At 40.1% G+C, this 25,106-nt stretch overlaps 1 protein-coding gene across 7 annotated transcripts in view; it reads right to left on the bottom strand.

Annotated features, from left to right (window-relative positions):
- Positions 1-25,106, bottom strand: part of sez6b (seizure related 6 homolog b) — an 813,765-nt gene that overhangs the window by 47,605 nt on the left and 741,054 nt on the right. For all 7 annotated transcript variants that reach the window (XM_069911066.1, XM_069911061.1, XM_069911062.1 and 4 more), the window contains one exon: positions 7,354-7,550. In XM_069911066.1, the coding sequence (XP_069767167.1) occupies positions 7,354-7,550 (197 nt within the window). The remainder of the gene's footprint in view (positions 1-7,353; positions 7,551-25,106) is intronic.

Below are 25,106 nucleotides of genomic sequence, written 5' to 3'. Positions count from 1 at the left end.
GTGGCTGTAAAAGGCCTGAGAGGAACGTGAAACAATGCTTTTTAAATGCAAACCTTTCTCCCTTGCTTCTTGGTGTTGTTTGCTCACAAATGTGACTGCTATGCTTTCCTTCCCGGTGCCAGTGAGGGCAGATTAACCATGCTCAATGACCATATGCCAGGCTGCTGTTCATTGACTTCAGCTCGAGATTTAATATGATCATTCCCCAGAGGCTGATGGAGAAGCTGTCCTCGCTGGGACTCAACACCCTTCTATATAACTGGATCCGAGATATCCTAATGAGAAGACCACGGTCTGTCCAGGTTGGAAGCAGAATATCGAGCACTGTCCGCTGAGCACCGGTGTACATCAGGGCTGTGTGCTCAGTCTACTCCTGTTCACGCTACTGACCCACAACTGCATGGCCAGACCCATCTTCAACAGTGTCATCGAGTTTGAAAATGACACGACAGTAGTTGGTCTCATCAGCAACAACGATGAGTTGCACTACAGAGAAGAGGTGGGAAATCTCGTGAAATGATGCTAGAGGAACAACCTGAGTCTCAAGACAAAGACAAAGGAGATGATCGTGGACTTCAGGAGGACCAGGAACGACCACCCCCCACTACACATCAACAACTCTGTAGTGGAGAGTGGAGAGCACCAAGTTCCTTGGATTTCTCTTAACTAGAGACCTATGTGGACACTGAACATCTCCTCACTTGCCAGGACTGCACTTCCTTGGAAGACTGAAGTGGGCAAGGCTACTGGCTACTAGTCTGATTCAGATATACAATGCCGCAATGGATAATCTAAAAATATCAAAGATAATCCAGCTTTTTGATTAGAATCTGAGAAATACATGGCCAATTTATGTCCCTCACCATCCATATCCCACTGAAATCAAAGATGAAACGTTTCACCGGGACTCTGTAAACCTGAATATTTTGATTTATTTTTCTTGGAAAACCATCGCCAAACTCAAAATTGTACAAGCGAATCAAAGCTATTTGAGTCACTAAGCAGCACCATCAATCATTCCGATTACTAATGCAGGTCCCTCTTTCGACAGCAGTTTCTGCAATTTTAATTATTTTGATTGGCACATTCAGCTGTGATTTTCATAATTATGTGTCAGATCTGTTTGCTAGAACAATTCTTAAATTGGATGCATCTAATGAAACAACAAAGGCAATTACTGGCACAGTAACAAATTGCAGGATTGACCTTTAAAGGTTGCAAAAAAACTTTCTACCAATGAGGAACTGTCATTAAATAAAGCACAAGAGCAAAAGTGGAGGAAGCGGTGGTCTGTGACAATGTTATAATTACAATGACTTTAAGAAAGAGTCTGATAACCGTGACGTTAAGCCGTTGAAAAATGAATATGAATTCCTGCTAACTTAACAATTAACATGAAGTTTCCCTAGTTCTGAGTATTTCAATAAGTTTGTCTCAGAAAATCACATTTCTACAAAACCCACGAGAGTGATAAAACCAATTAGTCATGTCAATGGAGATACCATGGAGATAATCCATTAGAAGTATCGAGGATTTATCCTGTAATCATTAAAATTTAGGCATTATGGAATAAAGGTAGTCCCAAAGTCACAAATGAGATCCGTTCCTAAGTCTGTCCTTAAGTCGGATTTGTAAATAAGTCGGAACAGATACATTTAGTGTCAGTTAGTCATATGTTTGTCTTTGGAAATACTATTTCCTACAACAAACTATATAGTTTATATTTTACCTTTCTATGGATATAAAACTATTGGAGTCAATTTCTTGAAGTAGACATCAAGGGAGGAAATGTAATCTGACTTAAAATAGTGGATGGGATTCTCCTTCCTTGAGCCGATGAACCGCTGAAGATGCACGTAGTCCGTTTGTAAGTGCGGGTTGTCCTAAGTTGGTCATTCATAACCTGGCGGCTGCCTGTAAAACTCAGGGCCAGCACGTGCAATAGCATGAACAATTTCGGATTTCAAGGGTTGAACCCTTTAACAATAAGACCTTCGTGGTTTTTACTGGTTGAGTAATCCAGAGACAAGATTACCATGGTAGAGGAGTCATGTGATACTTTAGGGGATGGGATGCAGAATTCTGACCCTCTGGGATTTAGTTAAAAGGCCTGGTTAAAAAATGTTTTAAAATCCAGCATGAAAAAAAAAACACTTTGATAATCCCACCAAACAGGAATCAACCTTCAAAGGAAGCATCCGAAGCCCAGAGACCAACTGAAGAAACTTAGGAGAACTAAAGGTCAATGGAAGTCTGACCCCACTGTACATATTCGCGTAGCTGGGGATGTCTCTCTTCCGTCAGAGCAGGGCAATGCCATCCAGCCTGATGAAGAAACACAATTGTGCACGTGCAGAGGAACAACCCTCGACATCAAAAGCAAGGCCTAATAGAATCGCTACTGGTAGATAGAGCCTGCTACAGTCTGATTCAGATAGAGCCTGCTACAGTCTGATTCAGATAGAGCCTGCTACAGTCTGATTCAGATAGAGCCTGCTACAGTCTGATTCAGATAGAGCCTGCTACAGTCTGATTCAGATAGAGCCTGCTACAGTCTGATTCAGATAGAGCCTGCTACAGTCTGATTCAGATAGAGCCTGCTACAGACTGATTCAGATAGAGCCTGCTACAGTCTGATTCAGATAGAGCCTGCTACAGACTGATTCAGATATAGCCTGCTACAGTCTGATTCAGATAGAGCCTGCTACAGTCTGATTCAGATAGAGCCTGCTACAGTCTGATTCAGATATACAGATAGAGCCTGCTACAGACTGATTCAGATAGAGCCTGCTACAGACTGATTCAGATATAGCCTGCTACAGTCTGATTCAGATATAGCCTGCTACAGACTGATTCAGATATACAGATAGAGCCTGCTACAGACTGATTCAGATATGCAGATAGAGCCTGCTACAGACTGATTCAGATAGAGCCTGCTACAGACTGATTCAGATATGCAGATAGAGCCTGCTACAGACTGAATCAGATATACAGATAGAGCCTGCTACAGACTGATTCAGATATACAGATAGAGCCTGCTACAGACTGATTCAGATATGCAGATAGAGCCTGCAACAGTCTGATTCAGATATACAGATAGAGCCTGCTACAGACTGATTCAGATATACAGATAGAGCCTGCTACAGACTGATTCAGATATACAGATAGAGCCTGCTACAGTCTGATTCAGAAGAGGATGCGGTACAGATGAAGAAGGAGAACTACAATCTCGATTATTAATGGAAAAGACTTTAAAAGCAGCAAAATATCAAAAGAATAAAGAAACTGGAAAATATATAACTAATGCAGGCCTGCTAAGAGCAATAATAAAATTGGATAAGAAGACTAAGAATACCTATATGAACGTTAAAAATATGAAGATTGTTGTGAAAGATCTGGATGACAGGTTTAAATTTGTGGAAGATGTGAAAGATAAAGTGGTAAAAATTGAACTTGATTCAGATGCATAGTCGGTTGATAGGAAGAAAGTAAGAGAAAAATTGGACACTTTAAGAAAATTTCAGTCGAAGAAATAATATTAAGGAAGTTGGTCTTCCAGAAGGCATGGTGACATTAAAATTGGCAGCTGAGGAAGCAAGAACCAGAGGTGCACCACTGGAGATCAATGGAAGTAAAGTGTTTTTATCCGGATATTAGCAATGCCCTATTGAAACAGGAAAGGGAATTTAATCGGATTAAAAAATTCCCTATTGCAGAAAGGATACAAGTTTGTATTGCATCATCCTGTTACACTGAAGATCATGTTGCCTGGTGGATGGAATAAGTTCTTCTCTGGGTGGTCCCAAGCAGAAGAATTTGTGAAAGAATTGCCAACTGTTAGACTACTGAAGATGATTTATTTGGGTTACAACTTTCTTCCCTTTTTTTTCCATTTATATATAAATTTATATATACTTGGACAAAATTTCTGAAAACGAAATTATTAAGATCCCATGGGGTCGGGGGTGATGGGGACCTGGCCTCTGTTATATCATATGTACATCCCATATAATAGTGGGGGTGGGGGGGTGGTAGCATTGTACATTATTAAACAACATTAGAAAGGTGGGGGGAATTACTAATATTGCAATGTATTATAACAATTATATTCTTAATATGATAAAATTATTTTTTCTTATTTCTTTTATGTGGACTGCTGGAAGATGTATTTGACATTTTGGAGAATGTAAGTTGGTTCGGTTGTTAAGGGAGTTATGCAACAAGAGGAGAATGAAGAGTATTTGGATATTTAAAAGAATTCTTGAAAAGATGAATAATACATTAAAGTTTATGAGTTTTAATCTTAATGAAATTAACAGGATGGTGAAGATGAAGAGAATATTAGCATATATTAAGAAAATGAAAATTGACATAACATTTCTACAAGAAACCCATTTAATTGATGAAGAACATCAAAAATGAAAAAGGGACTGGGTGGGATAAGTTTTAGCTTCTTCATTTAATTCTAAAGTGAGAAGAATAGAAATTTTGATACACAAGAATCTCCCAGTTAAAATACAAAATATGATAACAGATCCTGCAGGTAGATATGTTGTTGTACCTTGCCAGATATATTCAGAAGAATGGACCCTTATGAATATTTATGCACCAAATATTACTTCAAGTGGGGACCCCTAAACTGGGGATTCATAAATCTAAACAAAGATGGGAGGTAGACTTAATAGATGAGAAGAATTGGGCTGATTTATGTCAAGACTGTATGACTAACATAATAAACGTAAGATATAGATTGGTACAATATAATTTTTTACATCTGTGATACATCATTCCACAGAAATTAAATAAATTGAAATCAGATTCATCAGATAAGTGTTTTAGATATGGCGAAGAGGTGGGAACTTATTTTTTTTACCTTCAACATGGTCTTGTGATAAAGTAAGACCTTTTTGGCTGGAATTAAGAAAATTTTTAGAACAAATTGCAGAGTCCAACTTCCAGAATATCCAGAATTATTTTTATTAGGTAACATTGTAGGGATAATAATTGGCGAGAAAGTGCATTGCAGTTGCTTGGAAATCTGATTCACACTTAAGTTTGGAATGATGGAATGGGCTCATGTCGTTGTGTTCCCCTCGATAAAATTACAAATATTTTAAGGAAAATACAATTTACTTTAAAAAAATTTGGCGCCTGTATCTATAAAAAGAGGATTAAATGTTTAATTTTTTTAGATTTCTAAATTATCTTCTTAGCCTCTAAGACTTGCATGGAAACTCATTAACAATGAAATAGATATGAATTTTTGGATGGATTTTAACACATTCAGTAGCACATTCTCATTCTTACTTTTTTTTTTCTTTTCTTTTTTTCTTTCTAACACTTCTTTTCTTAAGATTGTAGAGGAACGGGGGAGGGGGTGTTGGGGTATTATTATCATGTATTGGATACTTAGGATATTATTCTATTTATATTTTGAAATATATTTGAATGCATGTATGGTTTAAAATTTTAAACAAAATATTTAAAAAAAAAATGACCATGGTAATAGTAGGATTTTGAAATGTTTCTCTGGTAATCACTCTCAGATGAGCTCAATGCCTTCTATGCCCGACTATACCATCAGTTCAAGGAATAATCACTGCACACCCTATTGTCCCTGATGATATTCTCCTGCCAGAATCTGAAGATGACTTGTTGGAAGCCTTCAGAAGAGTGATTCCAAAGAAAGCATCTGGTCCGAATGGAGTACCCAGGTGAGTACTGAAAACCTGTGCTGATCAACTGGGCGAGGCTTTCATGAATATTCAACACCTCACTCCGACAGGGCAGGATACCCACTTGTTTCAAACAGGCCCAAATTGGTGCCCAAGATGAATGTAGTAATCTGGCTCAATAATTATTGACCAGTAGCACTTACATCCACAGTGACGAAGTGTTTTGAGAGGCTGGTGTTGAGGCATATCAGCTCCTGTCTAAGTTGCGACGTGGATCTATTGCAACTTGCCTACTGCAGCAACAGGTCTACAGCAAATGCCATCTCACTGGCTCTACCCAAAACTTGGGAATATCTGGACAGCAAAGATGCATTCATCAGGATGCACTTTATTGTCTACAGTTTGGCATTCAATAACATCATTCCCTCAAAACTGATCAGCAACTCCACCACCCAGAACTCAACACCCTACTGTGTAATTGGATCCTGGACTTCCTCAGCTCCAAACCTCAATTGTGCGGATTGGCAAGAACATCTCCACCACAATCTTCATCAGCAATGGAGCACCAGAGGGCTCTGCAATTAGACCCCTGCTCTACTTGATTTGCATTTATGACTGTATGGCTCATTATGACAAGAACACCATCTACAAATTTGCTGACAATGCTACACTAGTGGGTTGTATAAAAAGGGGCAATGAGCCAGCATTCAGGAGGGAGATTGAAAACTTGGTTGAATGGTGTACTAACAACAACCTCATGCTCAATGTCATGAAAACCAAGGATCTAGGAAAGGAAGACCAAAGGTGTATGATCCAGTGATCAATTGGGATCAGAGGTGGAGAAAGGGAGCATATTTAAATTCCTGGGAGTCAACATCTCGGATGACATTTCCTGAATCTAACATACTAATGTCATCATGAAGAAAGAATGTCAGCGTCTCTACTTCCTCAGGAGCTTGCAGAGGTTTGATGTGACATTGAAAACCATGGCAAACTTCTATAGATGTATCACAGAAAAACTGTGCTGACTGGCTGCATCATTGGGGCATCAATACCTCTGAGCTAAAAGCCCCGCAAAAAATAGGGGACACAGCCTAGTACATCACAGGCAAAACTTCCCCCACCATCGAGAACATCTTCAGGGAACGCTGCCATTGGAGGGCAGCAGCAATCATCAAAGATCCACACCACCCAGCACATGTTCTCGCTGCTGCCATCAGGAAAGAGGTATAGGCACCACAAGGCTCGCACCACCAGGTTCAGGAACAGTTGCTACCATCAGACTCCTAAACAATAAACTCAATCAGAAACTTATTTAAGGAATTTTACTTTGCATATTATTTATTACTGAATATTTACTTTTTATGTATTTGTGCAGTGAGTATGTTTACATTTCTTTCTTTCTTTATATTTCTCTCTCTTGTGAAGGTATATTTTTCTCGAGTACAGTTTTCTCTACCGATAAGTAGTACATATAGGAGCCTAATTTCTGGCTGCTAATGTTTAAGGGTGTGAATTGTGGATTACACAATTTGCGTACCAGATTTTGCTCCGATAATTCCACATGGTATTCTCCCCAATGAAAGCAATGAATACCTTTGGTGCCGCTACTCTGTGGGATCTGCTGACTTTGGGTCAAGTTACCAAGTGTTTAACTCATCAATATAATATAGCTCACCGTCAAAATGAATGACAAATCCCTGTTGATATCCAAACACATTGCTTGCTGGATCAGATTGGAACTGGATGGTAACATCTGCCATGGTCGTGTAAAGCTTGAATGCTGGATGAGTTCCCGAGTATTGACCCAATATTCTTGCTGTTAGGTCATCCCCATCATAAAATGTGAGAACATCATTCTTGCCCATATTTAACCTGTAAAAGGCACAGTATCGTCAATCAAACTACCTTCTTTTACAATCTTTTTACTGGTTTTTGAGAAGTTAATAATATCAAATACATGGATACCTTTGATACAAAGTTCAGGTAAATCACAGATAGTAAACAATGGTAAACAAGATACATATGATCCATGCTGTAGAAAAGAAAAAAACTTATAACGAATGTAATTTCTAACCTCAACCTATTATCTGAGCAATTACAATCAAAGCCATGCATCAAGTACTAATTTCAATATTAATAGTTCAAAATATGAATAAAAAGAAAACAAGAAAAAAGATTTTTAATAAAGAGCAAAAATAATTGATCTATAAATTTTGAAAATAATTGAAAAAAGAGCCCCAAAGGGTTATTTTCACTCCTTTTACAGCCTGAGCACCTAATTTTCTAAGAGAGAGGGGTTCCTTCAAATCCAACAACCATTGTGTATGGGTAAGAGGGACAACATAATTCCAGTACAGTAAAATGAGCCGTCTAGCAATCAGGGAAGCAAAAGCGACCACATGGCATTGAGATGGAGTCAAAATTAAGTCTATTGGTCCACTCATTCCAAAAATTGCAATACAAGGGCTCGGAAAGAGATTTATATTAAGAATTAAAGTAAATTTAATACCTTTTGCAGTACACTAGGACGTGATCCCAAAACGAAAACGGTGTGGCAGCCACAGAACAACATTTGAATATCTAATTTATTACACCAGATGCTTCGGAAACAATGCTGTCCAGTCAACAAACAGAAAAAGGAGATGGACCAGCCATTCTCAACTTTTTTTCGGTGATAGACCTCCTAAGATTCATGGGCTCCCTTCTGTGTGAAGCTGTCATTTAGTTGCTTCCTTCCTTACTTCTCTTCTACCGACTACACAAAAACATTAAAAAAATATGAATTTCAGTCCGAGCCCCCTCTGAAATGTGCTGTGGCCCCCAGGAGGGGGCTACATCATTGAGAATGGCTGAACTGGACGGCAGTGTTCCCTCTAATTTTTAGTAGTCAGTGTGTGCAAAAATCTATGTTGTGCAAATTTTTTTTCCTGTGACAAAAGTTTATGTGCACTGAATGCTTGTGCAAATGTAAACTTGAAATGGTCTCAAGATAATTTTGACACCGCTTATCTCTCATGGCTAATAAAACTGTATTGGCATGTATGAATGCATTCTACGAAGAAACATTTTTAGTTAAGATTTTATTTTATTTTCGGAAGCTCTCCTTTTATGTGCACATTCATTTCTGTTGTGTGCTGGTTGCAAAATACGTGTGTGCATGCACAGCTTAGAGGGATCAGGCCTGGACAGTTAATGTTACCCCTAACAAAGGAGAAAGATGGTGTCATCTCTACCTGTTGTCAATTATAGATCGATCCTGATAGCTTTAATTGGCAAACCTATTAAATGTTTGGATGGTTTTGCCTTCTGCTCTATGTTTATTTGCGGTGGGAGGCCTTAACAAGATCACAAGGCATAAAGGACAGTAAAAAGAGTTCCTGGGGGGCAGTGCAAACATGTGTGTCCACCTTTCCCTGTTGGACAAGACAGTTCATTTATTTTCATTGCAGTAGAATTACTGAATTTAAGTTTTATTTATGTTACATGATGAAAGAGAAAGAAGAAAGATTTTTAAAATCAATTGCCAGAGCTTTTTTCATCAGTCACGAGGCTGCTCTTAAACCACTGTAAATTGACCGAGAGCAGGTTGGAGTTAGTTGCTGGCAGAATGCATCTGGTTTCCACAGCAACACACTGACATAAGCATTACTGTTCTCAGCCAGTTTTTCATAGCTCCTTGACAGAGCCTGAAATATTTTAGCAAATAGTCCTGCAAAATTGCTGCAAGGTTGAGTCTCACAATCTGAGTGTGGGATGTAGCCGTGAATGAGCACTTAGAGAGGGTGAATTAGCTAAAGCTCTAATTTCTTTTGTAAAACTGTACTCAAAAACTTTCCTGTCTGGATGTGATATTAACATATGATAGGGGTTTGCATCTATTTATTATGATGCTGGATTTTAAAATAAAAAATATAAATAAAATAGGGTGTCACAGTTAGGGTAGTGGTCAGCACAATGTTATTACAGCGCCAGTGATCGGGACTGGGGTTTGTATGTTTCCTTCAGGTGTTCCAGTTTCCTCCCACTGTTCAAAACGTGCCGGTGTTGTTGGCCAGTTGGGTGTAATTGGGGGTGGGGGGGGGCACAGGCTCATGGGCTGAAAGAGCCTTTAACCATGCTGTATGTTTGAGAGGAGTTTGTAGATTCTCCCCATCACTGTGTGGGGGTTTCCTCTGGGTGCTTCAGTTTCAACTTACATTTCAAAGACGTACATGTTGGTAAGTTAATTGGTCACATGGATGGTGTGGGCGCATGGGTAGTATTTCTGAATTCAAATTAAGAATAATTTCTGGCTCATTGGGGCATCATTCGTGGGGGCTGAATTGGCCCAAGACTGGCTTTGGAAAGATGCCAAGAGACGCTTTCTTCAACTGCTACAGAGGTCGACTTGATGAAGCTGGTCCCCAAGATGAGGCATCAGTGGCAAAGATGGAATAATGATAACAGCCACATTAGGATGGTTATTTGCACATGGTGATCTGGTGCATCTGTTGACTTATAGTCAATATATACTGGGCAAGTTTCCCATTGCGTTGAGTGGATGACTGCATTGAAACACTTCAGCTAAGCAAGGGCATAGATCTTCAGGATTAGGTCTAAATATTCTCAAGGCTTGGCTGTTTCCTGGCGTCAAATGAAACAAATTGAATTTGCTCTGTGACGGAGACTTCAGCTGAGAGCATTCATTCATTCAACATTTCCAACTTAAGGTGGCAGTTGTCTCTTTTGCACCCTCTTTCTAGAATCTGCTATCATAGAGATTGATAATGTAGCAGAGTCACTTTTAGCTAGTTGCTTAATGGTCCACCACCACTTATGACTGGGCACTGCAGGACTGCAGAATTTTGACATAGGGTCTGAACAAAGTTGCTTACACTGTTTACAGGCATATGGTCCTACACTGTAATTTGATGGCACCTTCTACAGTCTTAGAGAACTAAAATTGGTTGTCTGGCTTGATTCCAAAGCAGGAACAAAGGCCATGCTGATGAGCATCAGTTATACAATGCTTATGTTCCTCAATGTTATTGATTCCCAAGAATTGACAATAATTGATGGTGTACATACCCCATCTAACCCAACCATTAATTCTCTATCAATTATACTAAATTAATGGATGGATATCTTTAATCAGTGAACCGGTGCGGACTCGGAAAGGACAACATGGCCTGTTTCCACTCTGTAAATGGTTATATGGTTATATGAATAAAATGGCATGATTTAATCATGTGAACAAAAATTATCTCAAATATACTCAACCAATTTCATGATTGCAAACTCAGCAATACAATTTTTGGTTGTCATAGCTGAAGGGTGGTAGTGGGGACGAGCTCCCACTGCTACACAAATGCTCTTCATGGTGTGCGTTTCAAACAGCCTCTGGCAACCAAGTCCAAATTCAGGCCTTCACGTGTGGCATAGTTCTGATGCCCAGTGGAGTTGTTCTCAAGGAAAGGAGAAGGGCCACTAGCACCTTGAACCAGTTGCTCCGGGCAGATGGGGCTCATTATCCACGGATGGTAACTCATCTAGGAGAGGGAAAACTCTGATTTCAAACCTCCACTGGCTTGTGGCTATATCCATTCATGGGAAAGGCTTTGGCAGTAAATCCCGAGGAAAAATCCGGAGTTGTAGCCCTGAAAGCGGCTGGCTGCTGTACCCAGCTCTGGCACGGCAACTCCAACGATGCTGCTGACACCAAACTGTATAGATTTTTGTCATTCCTTTGGACCTGTTATTAGCATGGAGCTGGGGGGGGGGGGGGGGTCCCACTGCATGGACAACAGACAGATCTCCATATCAACTCTGCCCTGGCTTGTTCCCTGGAGAGCCCACTCCAGCTGCCATAGGTGCAGTACCCATGGTCGACCACGACCGACGGAGGCCACACACAAAGTGCAATTTTTGGGACATTATCTAAAGATGCAAAGTTGTGAAACACACAACAGGAATTCTTTGCAAATATCTTGCCTACTTCCAAAAGCACAAGCTCTTACCAAAACCAAATATGGTCAAAATACATGTTTTGCTGGTTTATTCAGCATCAAATACACCAGTAAATTGACAATTCTGATCATGAAAAAACAGAAATCTGATATCTATGGAGAGTTGGGAACCTCCACTGAGAATCCACGAAGAGGACAGTGGGTTATGATGGCTCTCAGGAGTCCATTATCCTTTACAGGGTATGATTTCAGTTTGACTTTATCTCTCTGGCCCAGATCATTTGCAGAATAATGGAGCAAATGAAAGATTTGTGCCCTTTGTTTGAAAAAAATGAGGCGGGTTTTGTAAGATATGATTCCGTTTTTAAATTACTTGGGTCATTGCAAAATCTCAGGACACGATGCACTGCTGCAATGATTTCTCAGCTACAGTGTCTAGGGGAAACTTTCAGTGATGTGTGGCTGTGACTGACTGTCAGAAATAACCCGACAAAGACAGTTACTACTGACTGTGTTGGCTGTGAGTGAATGTACTCTGAAGAGCAGAGGAAATGGAGCTCCATGTATCAATGCAAAATCCTCTAACTCCATGCTTTATGGTTCTTGCACTCTTTAATTAAAATACAGAGCATTCGTAATAAAGAAAAAAAATCTGGGGCAAGCAAACATTAGAGATAGAGGCTTAAAATAAATTTATATTTTATTGATGACACGCCAGAATAATCCAATACTCAATCCATATACACTGGGTTAACAGCTTCAGAATAAAATTACCAGCCTGATATCCATACTCACTGACAACTTTATAGCTGGAACAGGAAGTGTAAATCTAAACAAATATAACTTCTTTCAGGCTCAACCAGATAATTTCCCTTTATATAAGTCCAAGGATTAATTCTTGCCTTCAAATGAACAATAACTGTTGCAGTCATAAATGATATTGAGCTTGCATGTACAAATTAGCCATACAGGGGCGGTAGTCAAAGCTGGCATCATTAGATGTGTTACATTTCATCCTTCTGTCATATGTTTTTGGCTGGATTACATTTTCTTCCAATGAGGAGTTTCAGCTAAGGTAATGGTGAAGGCTCATAACAGAAGAAAGTCTTTTGATTCTATTCAATAAGATCATTAGGCTCAGTACTTACATTCTGTCAGTGACACTAACCATTATAACTCGATCCTAAAAAGCCCACCTCATAGTCAGGTTAAGTTTATGCATGTGCACACGGGTACAGCACATAATTATTTCCTCTGGTATGCCATGCAGACAATCAGGTATGCACTAATTCAATCCCAATTCCTCCATTCAACTCTTTTCCAGGGCCAATTAAGATACTAATCCTCACATTTTTGGGATGTAGAAGGAAACAAAATAATCCAGAGGAAATCACCAACTGAGATTAGGAGTGTGTGTGCACACGTCCAGAGAGAAAGAGTGAGCGAGGGAGAGAGAGTGGGCAACTCAGGAAAGTAACTCCAAAGTGTAGTGGCTGAGGCATGGGATTTCCATGGAGCTGTGACTAAATATGAAGGTGAGCGAGAAGTCAAAATTCATCTTGGACACCGCAAAAAAAAACTTAAATGAATTATTGTGGTCGGCCTTAAAAATTGTGAAGTCTGATTAAACAAAATTCATGACATGACAATGCGATAAGTGCAGTTATTGTCATGCTGGTGCGGGCCTCTAATGTAACCATGAAAGACAGATGTGACCCTCTCTATAAAATGTTCTTCATGCAAAATATTTGTTTCATCTCATCTCTTCTATAATCCAAGTTCTTCTTGGAAGACCACAGTCAGGACAAATTAGAAACAATGTTTCTTCCTCACTGACGATCAACATAGATGCACCCCAAGGATGCATGCCTAGTTTATAAATGGTATACTAAATCAACAGTCCAAAAAACAGACAGCCCTATACTAATTGGAATGAGGCAAAAGATAAACCAGATTATTGAGTCAAAAGTAGGGTTGCCCCTAACCCAGAATAATTCATTTCTATGTCCATGGGTAACAAGATCCTGGACACCTGATGCCAGAAGGGGATCAGGTGTATCGAGGAGTGTAATGAGAAGGGGACGCTCATGTCATTCGAGCAATTAAAAAACAAATTGATTTATCAATAAGACTTTCTTCTGCTATCTTCAATTAAGATCCTTTAAATTAAATTCCTGGTGCCAACATCCCTGAGAATCTGTCCTGGGCCCTCCATGTTGATGAAGAAGGCCCACCAGTGGCTACCCTCACCACCCAGGCCATGCCCTCTGCTACCATCAGGAAGGGGGAACAGCCAGCAGCACAATGACAGCTTCTTCCCCTCGGCCATAGATTTCTGAGTGGCCAATGAACCGCAGACACTACCTCACTTTCTCCTATTTTTCTTGCACTATTTATTTATTTTGAAATGTAAATTATAGCAATATTTGCACTGTAACACTGCCGCAAAATAATAAATTTCACGATGTTCACGACAATATATTCCTATTCTGATTCTTCAGTTAGGCTCAACTCATGTGGTGCAAAACAAAGTTTTTATTCCATCACTTCAGAAGTGATGAGCAAATACTGAAGAAGCCCCAACATTTGGAGCCGTGACGTGACTATCATTAAGCAACCATTTTGAAAGGTTGGCTCATTACAAAGTCTACATTACACTTGTAACTGCATTGGAAGTAAACGGCATAATGTACAATGAGGACAGCAAACCAGGAGTTTGTTCCACACGTACAAAAATCCAGTCAGAAAGAGAAAGTTGCCATCATGTGATGATGGAAGTTGCTCTGCAATATTCTCCAAATGCATCCAAATGTCACCTTGACAATATTATATTACAAACAGACACAATTCTTCGAGACCCGAAGGCGCCTCCAATCTTAACAAAATAAATTTCACAGAGTAATTTTCAGCTCTGATTTCTGATGAAAAATTGCCTCTTTTATCAGTGATTGCTGGCGTTCTCCCTATAATTTACCTGTTTGATGTCCACCAGGAACAAGATGTCAGGAAACACTACATCCTTTTGATTAGGGGCTGCACACAATGTCATATCTCCCCCAAAATTACTGAAAAGCCGTTATACATTAGGTGACTTTAACCACTATTTAACCTGCTTTATAAAAAAAAAACCCAGGATATTAATTACACTGACAGCATGTCATAATATATACTCTGTATACACCACTGTCTACTTTTCTGCTTCTCATGGCTGCTCAAGGGATGAATGAAATACAAAGCTGCACAAACGACTACCAGTTTATCTGCAACATTGAAAATGTAGCTGGGGAATTCATTAAGCGGCTGAACTATGGCGGTACGATGTAATAAGTACATTTTTGTGGACGTGACTTTTTTTTATACAATTTTATCAGCTGAGGACAACATAACTGCTTGATGTCAGAAGCACACAGCCACAGTTTCAGAAGTTGTATTTTGCCGTGCTACTGTCAGCAGGTAAAATGGGCAAAGGCTGTTAATGTGTATTCATGTACCAATCCCAGACTGCTTGCAGAAGTTCAGGATCAATGTTCCTCCAAGATCAATACAGATTTGATCTCAAGTAATGTGCCCCTAATTTAGAGTTTTAAGTCAAACAGAATTTTGAAAACCATTCTCTCAATGATGGTAAAGTACTGCACCATTGAAGGAACAGGTATCGCGCGTGTACACACGTATATATACACACACACGTAAGTATATTCCTCCAATTTGATTTTTCATTTTCTGTTTGTTGTTTTGGTTTTCATTTTACCACTGTTCTTTTTGGTTTTCCCTCCTTGATGTATTGGGAACTGTTTCTTGAGATCTGAACTATAGGCAAACTACTTCCTCCCAGCCTTAATTTGAATTTATTTTTGTGTCATTTAGCACAACACTCATACAGCATCAGCAATCTGGGTTTAAATCTAGCACTGTCTCTAAGAAGTTTGTACATTCTCCCTGTGATCTGCAAGGATTTCCTCCGAGTGCTCCTGTTCCCTCCCACTCTCCAAAAACATACGGGGGTTTGTCAGCTAGTTGGTGTATTTGGGCTGCATGGGCTCATGGGCCTGTTACCATGCTGTGTCTCTAAATTTTTTTAAAAAGTGCATCTCTTTGCTTCAGAAGGCAAATAAAATGACCTTCTCCATTTGTGTGGAGTACTGATTTTGAGGTAACTTCACTCAAAAAGCCACATTTCCCACGTCAACCACGACAGAGAAGACCAGGGCTGAGCTGCTCTCCTTCAACAAATTTCTGCATGTACATTTCCAAACCAGATGACTGGGATTTAGCTCAGGTTATGCAGACCTTAAGATGTTTCCTCTCTTCCTTGATTGGAACCCTGATTAATTATTTTAAACAATGGTTACCAATACAGTTCACTTAGCCCGTGACTTTCCTGGTCTACAGAGCACACTTTTAATCTCCGTATTTAGCAAGATAGCATCTACAAAACGCCTTACCAATGTGTGTTGTCAAGACAAAACATTGTTGATTCTCAGAATTATTTGCACAGGAACATATGTACTCAATTTGGTACCTGCCCTCTTCTCAGTCTCTCTCAGTAGTGTTACATGAACCACATGCAACTTCCCATTGGATTGGTGCTGATCTATTAGTTGAATGGGAAACTGCTCCAGGTAGACAACTCAGCTACGGACAATTAAGGTCATGATGAGATCCCTGAAAAATATGAATCACTTACCACATTTCTAGAGCTGCCTATCAGGGAAGACAGATGGAGTTTTCTCTCTCTCTCTTGTCCTCCATCTGTCAGCACTGCCATTGTTTATTATATGTGGAAAATAAGAAATTTCCCTTTTCTTTCTTTGGGTATGAATTCACAGTGTACATGCAATTGCAATCGAGTATAAATTGGCAACTGGATCACATGCATAAAAGTAGTAGGAGGTGATGCAGAGGCCTTTGCATCTGGCAGTGTTCAGTCCAAGACGTTGATGACAAACTGGGGAAGCGCTGCATCGCCCAGCTCTGAGAGCATGTGCCTGACGAAAAGGAAAGGGAAGCCTCTTGTCATGGTTACTTTTCCCTGATTAGAAAGATGCTGCTACAATGCTTTTGTTGAGCTTGCAGTCAAGTTGCAATCACTAGTCCAGTGTAAGCAGCGAGGAATAATCCAGAATGACCTTTTCGAGCTGAGAACAGACTCGTTTAAATCTGCTGCCAGGGAAATGCCAGCAAGCAAATGCTACCTGCTGTTAATTAAGCTCATACGATACATCTTGGGGATCTCCTGGTTCAACCTGCTTTAAATAGCTGGAAGCAGAGAGAGGGTAGAAATTTACTCTGGAACCATCTAAGGGGGTGAGCACCATTGGTTAATTGTTTCCATTTGCATTCAGTTTTACAGTTTGTTATTTTCCTTTGACTCACTCTTGCTTCATCGCTGGTGGTATTTGAGTATCATCTGTTACATCCACCACTGATATTTAAATCCTGAGCCATCCATTGAATTAAACATTAGGTGCAGCATTCACTGGGTGACACACATGGTCATGTCTACTGATCAGTTCCTAACTTTTGGTCAGACTTCAAGTTTGATGTTCACTCTCTGTTCTTTCGTCCTGGTTTTGTACACTTTAACCCTGAATGATTATTCATCATTTATTCAAACACAGAACACAAATGCTTGAAACCGTAAAGCTCAATCATTTGTCAAACAGACCTGACAGCCTATTTTCTGGAGCCAAGCTCCCAAGGACACATCTGCTTGTAGGTCAGTGACAGGGGACGGATGGGACTTAGCAGTTGATGCAGAGCAATTTACAGCATTAACAAATACTCCAGGAGGGGAGGGAGGCGAAATGGAGAAACACTTGAACAAATACTCTCACCCTCAAAGAAACAACACAGCCCAGTGTGAGTGACTGTCAGAAAGACGATCTTGCCCTGCCCCCAGATACTGGTGGGCTTCTTGACTCTTTCACACTGAACATTGGCCCATCCCCTCCCTCCATCCCTTGCTAAGCAAACCCAATAATGCTTAGGAAGCCTTCAGTGGTCTTCCCAAATCACACTGAGAAAGACCAGACACTGAAAATGCATGAGTAAAACACGAAAGTCTCCAGACGCTGTGATTGTAGTAAAAACGAAGTAATGCTGGAGGATCTCAGTAGGATTGGCAGCGACGGTGGTAAACCACTTTTGCATGTATTTGTCTGGTCGGGCACACCCATTGGCCGGCTGTACCTGTGGCCCCTCCCACAGGCTCCTGTATAATGGTGACTGTTCCACAGACCCCTCCTCAGTGCAGGACAGTCGAGCAGTATGGATGTGCCTTTGTTCTTTAGTGAATAAAAGCCTATTGGTTTCTCAACCTCAGTCTTTGAGTAAGTGATGGTGTATCAATTTTATTCACTACAATATTTTTTTGCAATGGAACAGAACCTGAAACCAGAAAAGCTGGAAATCGACCCTCCATCACCTGAGGCATCTACCAACTTTGAGTTCTGGCTACGCTGTTTTGAATTATTCCTCCAGGCAACTTCAGCCACTTTGTGGTCAGAGACTGATAAATTGCAGGTACTGCACTCTTGAGCTGGCCCCCTGGTGTATTCCATGATCAGGAACACTACATCGTACCAGGAGGCCATGAACATTCCTAAGGCCAGTACCTGCAGAAGATCAATGTTGTCTATGCCAGGCACCTTCTCGCAACCCAGTGAGTCAAACACTGAGTACCTTCAGACCCTGCAAACCTCGGAAGGGCTGTGACTGCTGCTGAGTACACTGAGGACCTGATCAGGGATGTCTACGTCGCTGGGATCAGGTCGAACTACATCCACCCAGAGACATTTGGAACAAGGGGAGCTCATTCTGCAGAGAGCAGTTGAGCTGGCAGGTATGCTGGAGGTGGCCCTCCAGAATATGGAGGCCTACTCGACAGATAACGCGGCTGCTTCGTGGTTATCTCAGGTGCTGCTATCTTGGGATGCCCTACCACCCTTTCGCTCCACTAACAGCTCGACCATGGCAGCAGTTCTCTGCGAACGCCTCCCACCACTTTCACCCAGTTCCGTCAGTGACGGAACATTGGGAACACAGGAAGTGCTACTTCTGTGGCCTGGGCAAGCACCAGAGCAAACACTGCCCAATGAAGGATTTGACCTGCTCCAGTTGGAGGAAGAAGGGACCCTATGCCAAAGTATGTACGCCTAAACCACTTCCTAGCAGCGCCGCTTGTGGATCATGGGGGCTGCTGTCCTCGACGCTGCCATCGCTGGGAGTCAGCAGTGCCATGTATGAACCGTGGGGGCTGCTTTCTTGGGTGCCATCTTCAGGAGTCAGCAGTGCTGTGTGTGGGTCCCTGGGGCCACCATCTTGGACACTGCCATCATCACACTTGATCAGAACTTTCCGCATCAGCTCACCAGGTCAATGATGGACATTAAGGTAAATGGCCACATGACAAGTTGGCTATTCGACAGTGGGAGCACAGTGAGCTTTATACACCCAAACACAGTGTGGTTCTTCTTCCTCACAGTAATGCCGGTGAACCAGAAGATCTCTTTGGCCTGCAGGTCACATATGGCGAATGTCCGGGACTACTGCGAAGTGACTCTAATTATGTGAGGTACAGACTATAAAGACTTTTACCTTTTGGTGATGTTGCAGCTCTACGCCACTCTGTTATTGGGACTTGATTTTCAATGTCACCTTAAAAGCATGACGATGGAGTTTTATGGGCCCCATTTGCCCCTCACTGTCTCTAACTGGCTTATTGCTTTTTGCTTATACCTTGAGGAAGGGCTCAGGCCCAAAATGTCAGTAATATTTCTTTGCCTCCTATGGATGCTGCAAGACCTGCTGAGCTTCTCCAGCATTACTGTGTATTTACTAAAAATGCTCAAGATTACTCAGTGCTAGATTCAGGCACATGCTGAGAAGCTTATGAAGTTGGGCTGTTTATATTTATGGATGGAATTAAAGGTGGACAATTTGTTTGTTACAGGCATGCTTCAAGTCTTCATATTTTTATTCCCTTCATAATTGGTAACGGAACTCTCTGTCCCAATTCATTCTCTATTTAGTGTATCGTAGTTTGGAACATGGTAGATCATGTATATTACATTTTCTAATGACAATAAAAGTAACCTTTGACCTTCTACACCTGAATCTTTTCATTTATTGGTTTGTCTCAAACCATCTGTTGTCAAACTCATTGGTTCACTCTGCCTGCGCCTGGAGGCAGCTTTTTTAGTGGCTTAAAACATGTAAGTCTGCAGATGCTGTGATTGTAGTTTAAAACACAGAGATGCTGGAGGATCTCATCTTGAAGAAGGGCTCAGGCCCAAAACGTTGGTATCACATTTTTACCTCCTATGGTCGCTGCAAGACTGGCTAAGTTCCTCTAGCATCTCTGCGCTTTAGCAGACTTTGAGGCACTTATTAAGTCAGTGATTTTAAAGTCGGTCCAGGAGCCAGGCAGTATCCCAGTTCCACTGTAATGAATAGTATGCTTGGCTTCTTCATGCGAGTTCTTGTTTCATCTGAGAAGATGGGAAATCCAACGTGACAAATTGAAACTTGGGTGGTGCAGCTGGCCAACAGAGGGCACTCATCATGCAGCCCTAAGGATGTTCACTTCTCAACTCCCACAAAGCAGATGCTGCCCCATGGAGACAGAGAAGGGGCGATTCTCAGCATCCTGGGCTGTTTGTGCATGAGGTATCAGGAAGTAGATATGAACAGGAGAAGGTGTCGCCATGAATGCAATTCTTGTGCTACAATCATTCCACAGCAGATGCAATCTCACTGGGCCTCTCCAGTCAGCCCTGGATCTTCTGGACAACAGCAATACCTACCTGCTTTTAATCGATTACACTTTTAGATGTATTTTTATAGGTTTTGGGCTGCTGAGCATGAAAATTAACTTAAAAGTCACCTATCACGTATTGTTTTTTTGAGATATAACCTATTTTTGTGATTTCTTGCCATATTTTAAGTCTATCAATATATTCCCCACAAAGTAAATTGTTTTGGTGAGCCCCAACCATGCCTGGACATGCACTCAAAAATCTGCTCATGAGGCTGGAGAAAATAATATTTAAAGATGTTGCTGAGAATTTTCTTGGAAAATATAGAGCACCAAACTACATCCATCTGATTGACAACGTGCTATAAGCATATCAAATCATGAAGTGTAACATGTCATTGAAAATTCATTTTCTGCCTTTGCATTTGGACTGATCTTGGTGCAGTCAGTGACGAACATGGTAAAAGGTTTCATTAGGACATAGCAACCATGGAAAAGCAGTATCAGGGCAATTCATCAATGCTGGCCGACTATTGTTGGTTACTGATGATACATCAGATGCAGCAAAATATTTTTAGGTCAGTTGAACTAACACAATGTGTCAGCATCATGATGTGATTAAACATGCTAAATTCAATAAAAATTCATTTAAAGTTTCTCCATCTTCCTCCCTGATACAGCAAATCAAAAATTATCTTTGTGTTCAGCTTGAAGTTGTCTATCATAATCCCCAATTTTTTTCTGGAAGCAAACCTTTGGAAAAAAATATTGTCCAGTGTGACAGCTCAGCTTTCATTATCATCAATCGCTCAGTACTGGGCAGCAAGCTCCAAAGCCTGGGCCTCTGCACCGCCCTCTGCAACTGGATCTTTGACTTCCTCAACAGGAGACCACAGTATGTGTGGATTGCCTCCTCACTGACAATCAAAATCAGAATCAGGTTTATCAGTGAGGATACTGGAAGAATAAGTAAAACACATCAATTTTAAAATCGTAAGTATCTTTGCCTTCAATATGGGTTAGGTAATTATTTTAAATAATAAATGGCACCATTTTGTTCAATGCTATTGCAGGTGAGACTGTGTTAATGCCGTGCTGCAAAGAATATTTGTCTAAAACTAAATTAATACAGCAAATAATTCTCAAAAAATGGAGCTGAAAATCTCATCAAACATCACTCTTAATATTTTTCTCTGAATTTTACTGCCAATTCCATGCACCGTGGAGTTTTTGGATTGAGTTTTAGAGGTTGTTTTGCCAGCATACATCGTACAACAGGTAAGACTCAGTTCTGGTCATTACATCGCAGCAGTTACATTGGAGAGGAAAATAAAAACACAGAAAAGCTGTAAGAACTCAGTAGGTCTTGCTGTGTCCATAGTGTGCTGAAGTCCTGTACACTCATTGATCTGGCTCTGCCTTGTCCTGTGACTGTACCTGTCACTCCTCCCTCTTGACCCTGCATAAAGGCTTCAACACCAATAACCCCTCCCCAGAAAGCCTGGGTCACAGCATAGGATAACCTTCAAGTTTATTGTAAAGGGGGGGAGTCACGTGATGGAGTAGTGGCCGGACGGTGAACTCCAGCCCTCTCCAGAAAAGTCGGAAAAAACAAAGGAAAACACAAAGGCACAAAAATAAAAATTAAAGAAAAGTGAGTATAAAGGTGGAAAGAAGATGGCGACGAAAAAAGAAAAATCGAAATCAACGGTAAGAAGAGAGGAAGAGAAGACAACGGAAGAAGAAGGAGAAGGCCTTACCTGTTCGAAGAGGCCCGCGGTGGAGAGAGAAACCCGCTCCCTCAGGTCGGTAGAAAGTGGACTACAAAAATGGCTCGCTGAGCCGAGTAAAAGTGCGCAACCGCGCATGCAAAAAAACACACCGACGGGAGGGGTGACCAGCTGGGGAGTCGATCTCCATAGCCGGCAATGACAGCTGCAGAACACCTGCAGCAAGAGGAGAACATAGAAGACAACGAAAACAAGAAAGAAGAGAAGAAAAGGGCAACAAAGAAACAACAGATGGCCCACCTAGAGGAAGAAGAAGAGGAAGAGTACAGTGAAATAGAAGAAGAAGGGAAAGGCAAGATAAAGGATATACTTTCTCTTATTAAAGAATACATGGATTCATTTAAAGAATGGCAAGCGCAAGAATTTAATGATTTAAGAAGAAGAATAAACAATACAGAAGAGAAAATGAATAAAATAGATATGACCTTAACAGAAATGGGAAAGAGAATGGACAAGATGGAAGAGCGGGAAGCAGCAGTAGAAATGGAGGTAGAGGACTTAAAAAAGAAATTAGAGGAATCTAATAAAAAAGTTATAGAGTCACAAGAACTGTTAGCTCAGAAAATAGATATAATGGAAAATTATAACAGAAGAAATAACATAAAGATAGTGGGCCTTAAGGAAGATGAAGAAGGCAAAAATATGAGAGAGTTTATAAAAGATTGGATCCCCAGGATCCTAGGATGTCCAGAACTACAGCAAGAAATGGAAATAGAAAGGGCACATAGAGCAGTGGCCTTTAAACCACAACCACAACAAAAGCCAAGATCTATTTTAGTAAAATTCCTAAGATATACTACAAGAAAAAAGGTACTGGAGAAGACAATGGAAAAAGTAAGAGAGGGCAACAAGCCACTGGAGTACAAAGGGCAAAAAATCTTCATTTATCCAGATATAAGTTTTGAACTCCTGAAGAAGAGAAAGGAGTTCAATACAGCAAAGGCGATTTTATGGAAGAAAGGGTATAAATTTATACTAAAGCATCCAGCAGTATTGAAAATATTTATTCCAGGACAACAAAACAGACTATTCTCGGATCCAGAGGAAGCACGAAAATTTGCAGAACAATTACAAAATAGACTGAGGGATGAAGATGTGTAACGAGAGTACAAAAGACTGCGAACTAAAAACACACACAAGTTTTGAACTCCTGAAGAAGAGAAAGGAGTTCAATACATCGAAAATGATCTTATGGAAAAAAATTCTCGGATCCAGAGGAAGCAAGGAAATTTGCAGAACAACTACAAAACAACCAGAGAGATGAAGATATGTAATAAGAGTAAAAATGACCACGATTTATATGTATGTGGGTAAAGAGGTATATGTGTGTATATGTATAATGCGCATACACGAATGTATCCGTATTTAGAGGAAAATATAGATAGTATAGACAAGAATTAATAAGGGAAGGAAATGGAATAGAGGGAATAAGGAGGGAACTAAAAGAGTGATCTTTGTTACATATGAAAAGTGAAATCTTTTCTGGGGGGGCTGGGTGGGGAGGAGTTGCGGTCACTGCAAAATCAGCTGACGCTTGCGAGTGAATTCGCAAATCCAAATGGAGAGGGGAGATGTGGTTGTCCGACAAGGGATAAAGGACAACTCAGGAGGGGAAGGGGAGATTGGGGCTAAAGAAGTTTTAAATAGGAGAATAAGGAAAATGTTTGATGTTTTAGAAATGTTGTCTTATAAAGGGTTCAAAACAAGAAAACAGAAATGGATAAGAAGGAAAGGTAATGATGGAGAAACGGAAAGGGAAGATAATCAAAGTATAAAATGGCTACGTTGAACTATATGACTTTAAATATTAATGGAATACATAACCAAGTTAAAAGGAAGAAACTGCTAAATTTACTGAAAAAAGAAAAAATTGATATAGCATTTGTGCAAGAAACACATTTAACTGAATTGGAGCACAAGAAATTAAAGAGAGATTGGGTAGGACACGTAACAGCAGCATCGTATAATTCAAAAGCAAGAGGAGTAGCTATATTAATTAGTAAAAATGTGCCATTTAAAATAGAAGAGGAAATAATAGATCCAGCAGGGAGATATGTAATGATAAAATGTCAGATATATTCGGAGTTTTGGAATCTACTCAATGTATATTCACCTAACGAAGAAGATCAAAAGTTTATGCAAGATATCTTTTTGAAGGTAGCAGATACGCAAGGGAACATATTAATAGGAGGGGATTTCAACCTGAATTTGGATTCAAATATGGACAAAACTGGGAAAAAAATTAACAGAAAGAACAAAGTAACCAAATTTATAATTAAATCGATGGAAGAAATGCAACTTTTGGATATATGGAGGAAACAACACCCAAAGGAAAAGGAATATTCATATTACTCGGCTAGACATAAAACATACTCAAGAATAGACCTATTTTTGTTATCAGCTCGTATGCAAGATAGAGTAAGAAAAACAGAATATAAAGCTAGAATACTATCGGACCATTCACCCTTAATATTGACAGTAAAGTTAGAGGACATCCCTCCAAGAATGTATAGATGGAGATTAAACCCCATGTTACTTAAAAGGCAGGATTTTAGAGAATTTATTGAAAAACAAATAAAAATGTATTTTGAAATAAATACAGAATCAGTGGAAGATAAGTTTATACTATGGGATGCAATGAAAGCATTCATTAGAGGGAAAATAATAAGTTATGTAACCAAGATGAAGAAGGACTATAATCAGGAAACAGAGCAGTTGGAAAGGGAAATAGTAAATATAGAAAAAGAATTAGCAATGAAGGAAGATACAACTAAAAGAAGAGAATTGGCGGATAAAAAAATAAAATATGAAACACTACAAACATATAAGGTGGAGAAGAATATAATGAAGACAAAACAGAAATATTATGAACTAGGTGAAAAAATGCACAAAATCCTAGCATGGCAGCTTAAGACAGAACAAGCTAAGAAAATGG

Source organism: Narcine bancroftii, chromosome 14 (assembly GCF_036971445.1).
Source record: "Narcine bancroftii isolate sNarBan1 chromosome 14, sNarBan1.hap1, whole genome shotgun sequence".
NCBI lineage: Eukaryota > Metazoa > Chordata > Chondrichthyes > Torpediniformes > Narcinidae > Narcine > Narcine bancroftii.
The sequence above is the reverse complement of the archived record's forward strand: the minus strand, read 5'-3'. Positions and strand labels throughout refer to the sequence as shown.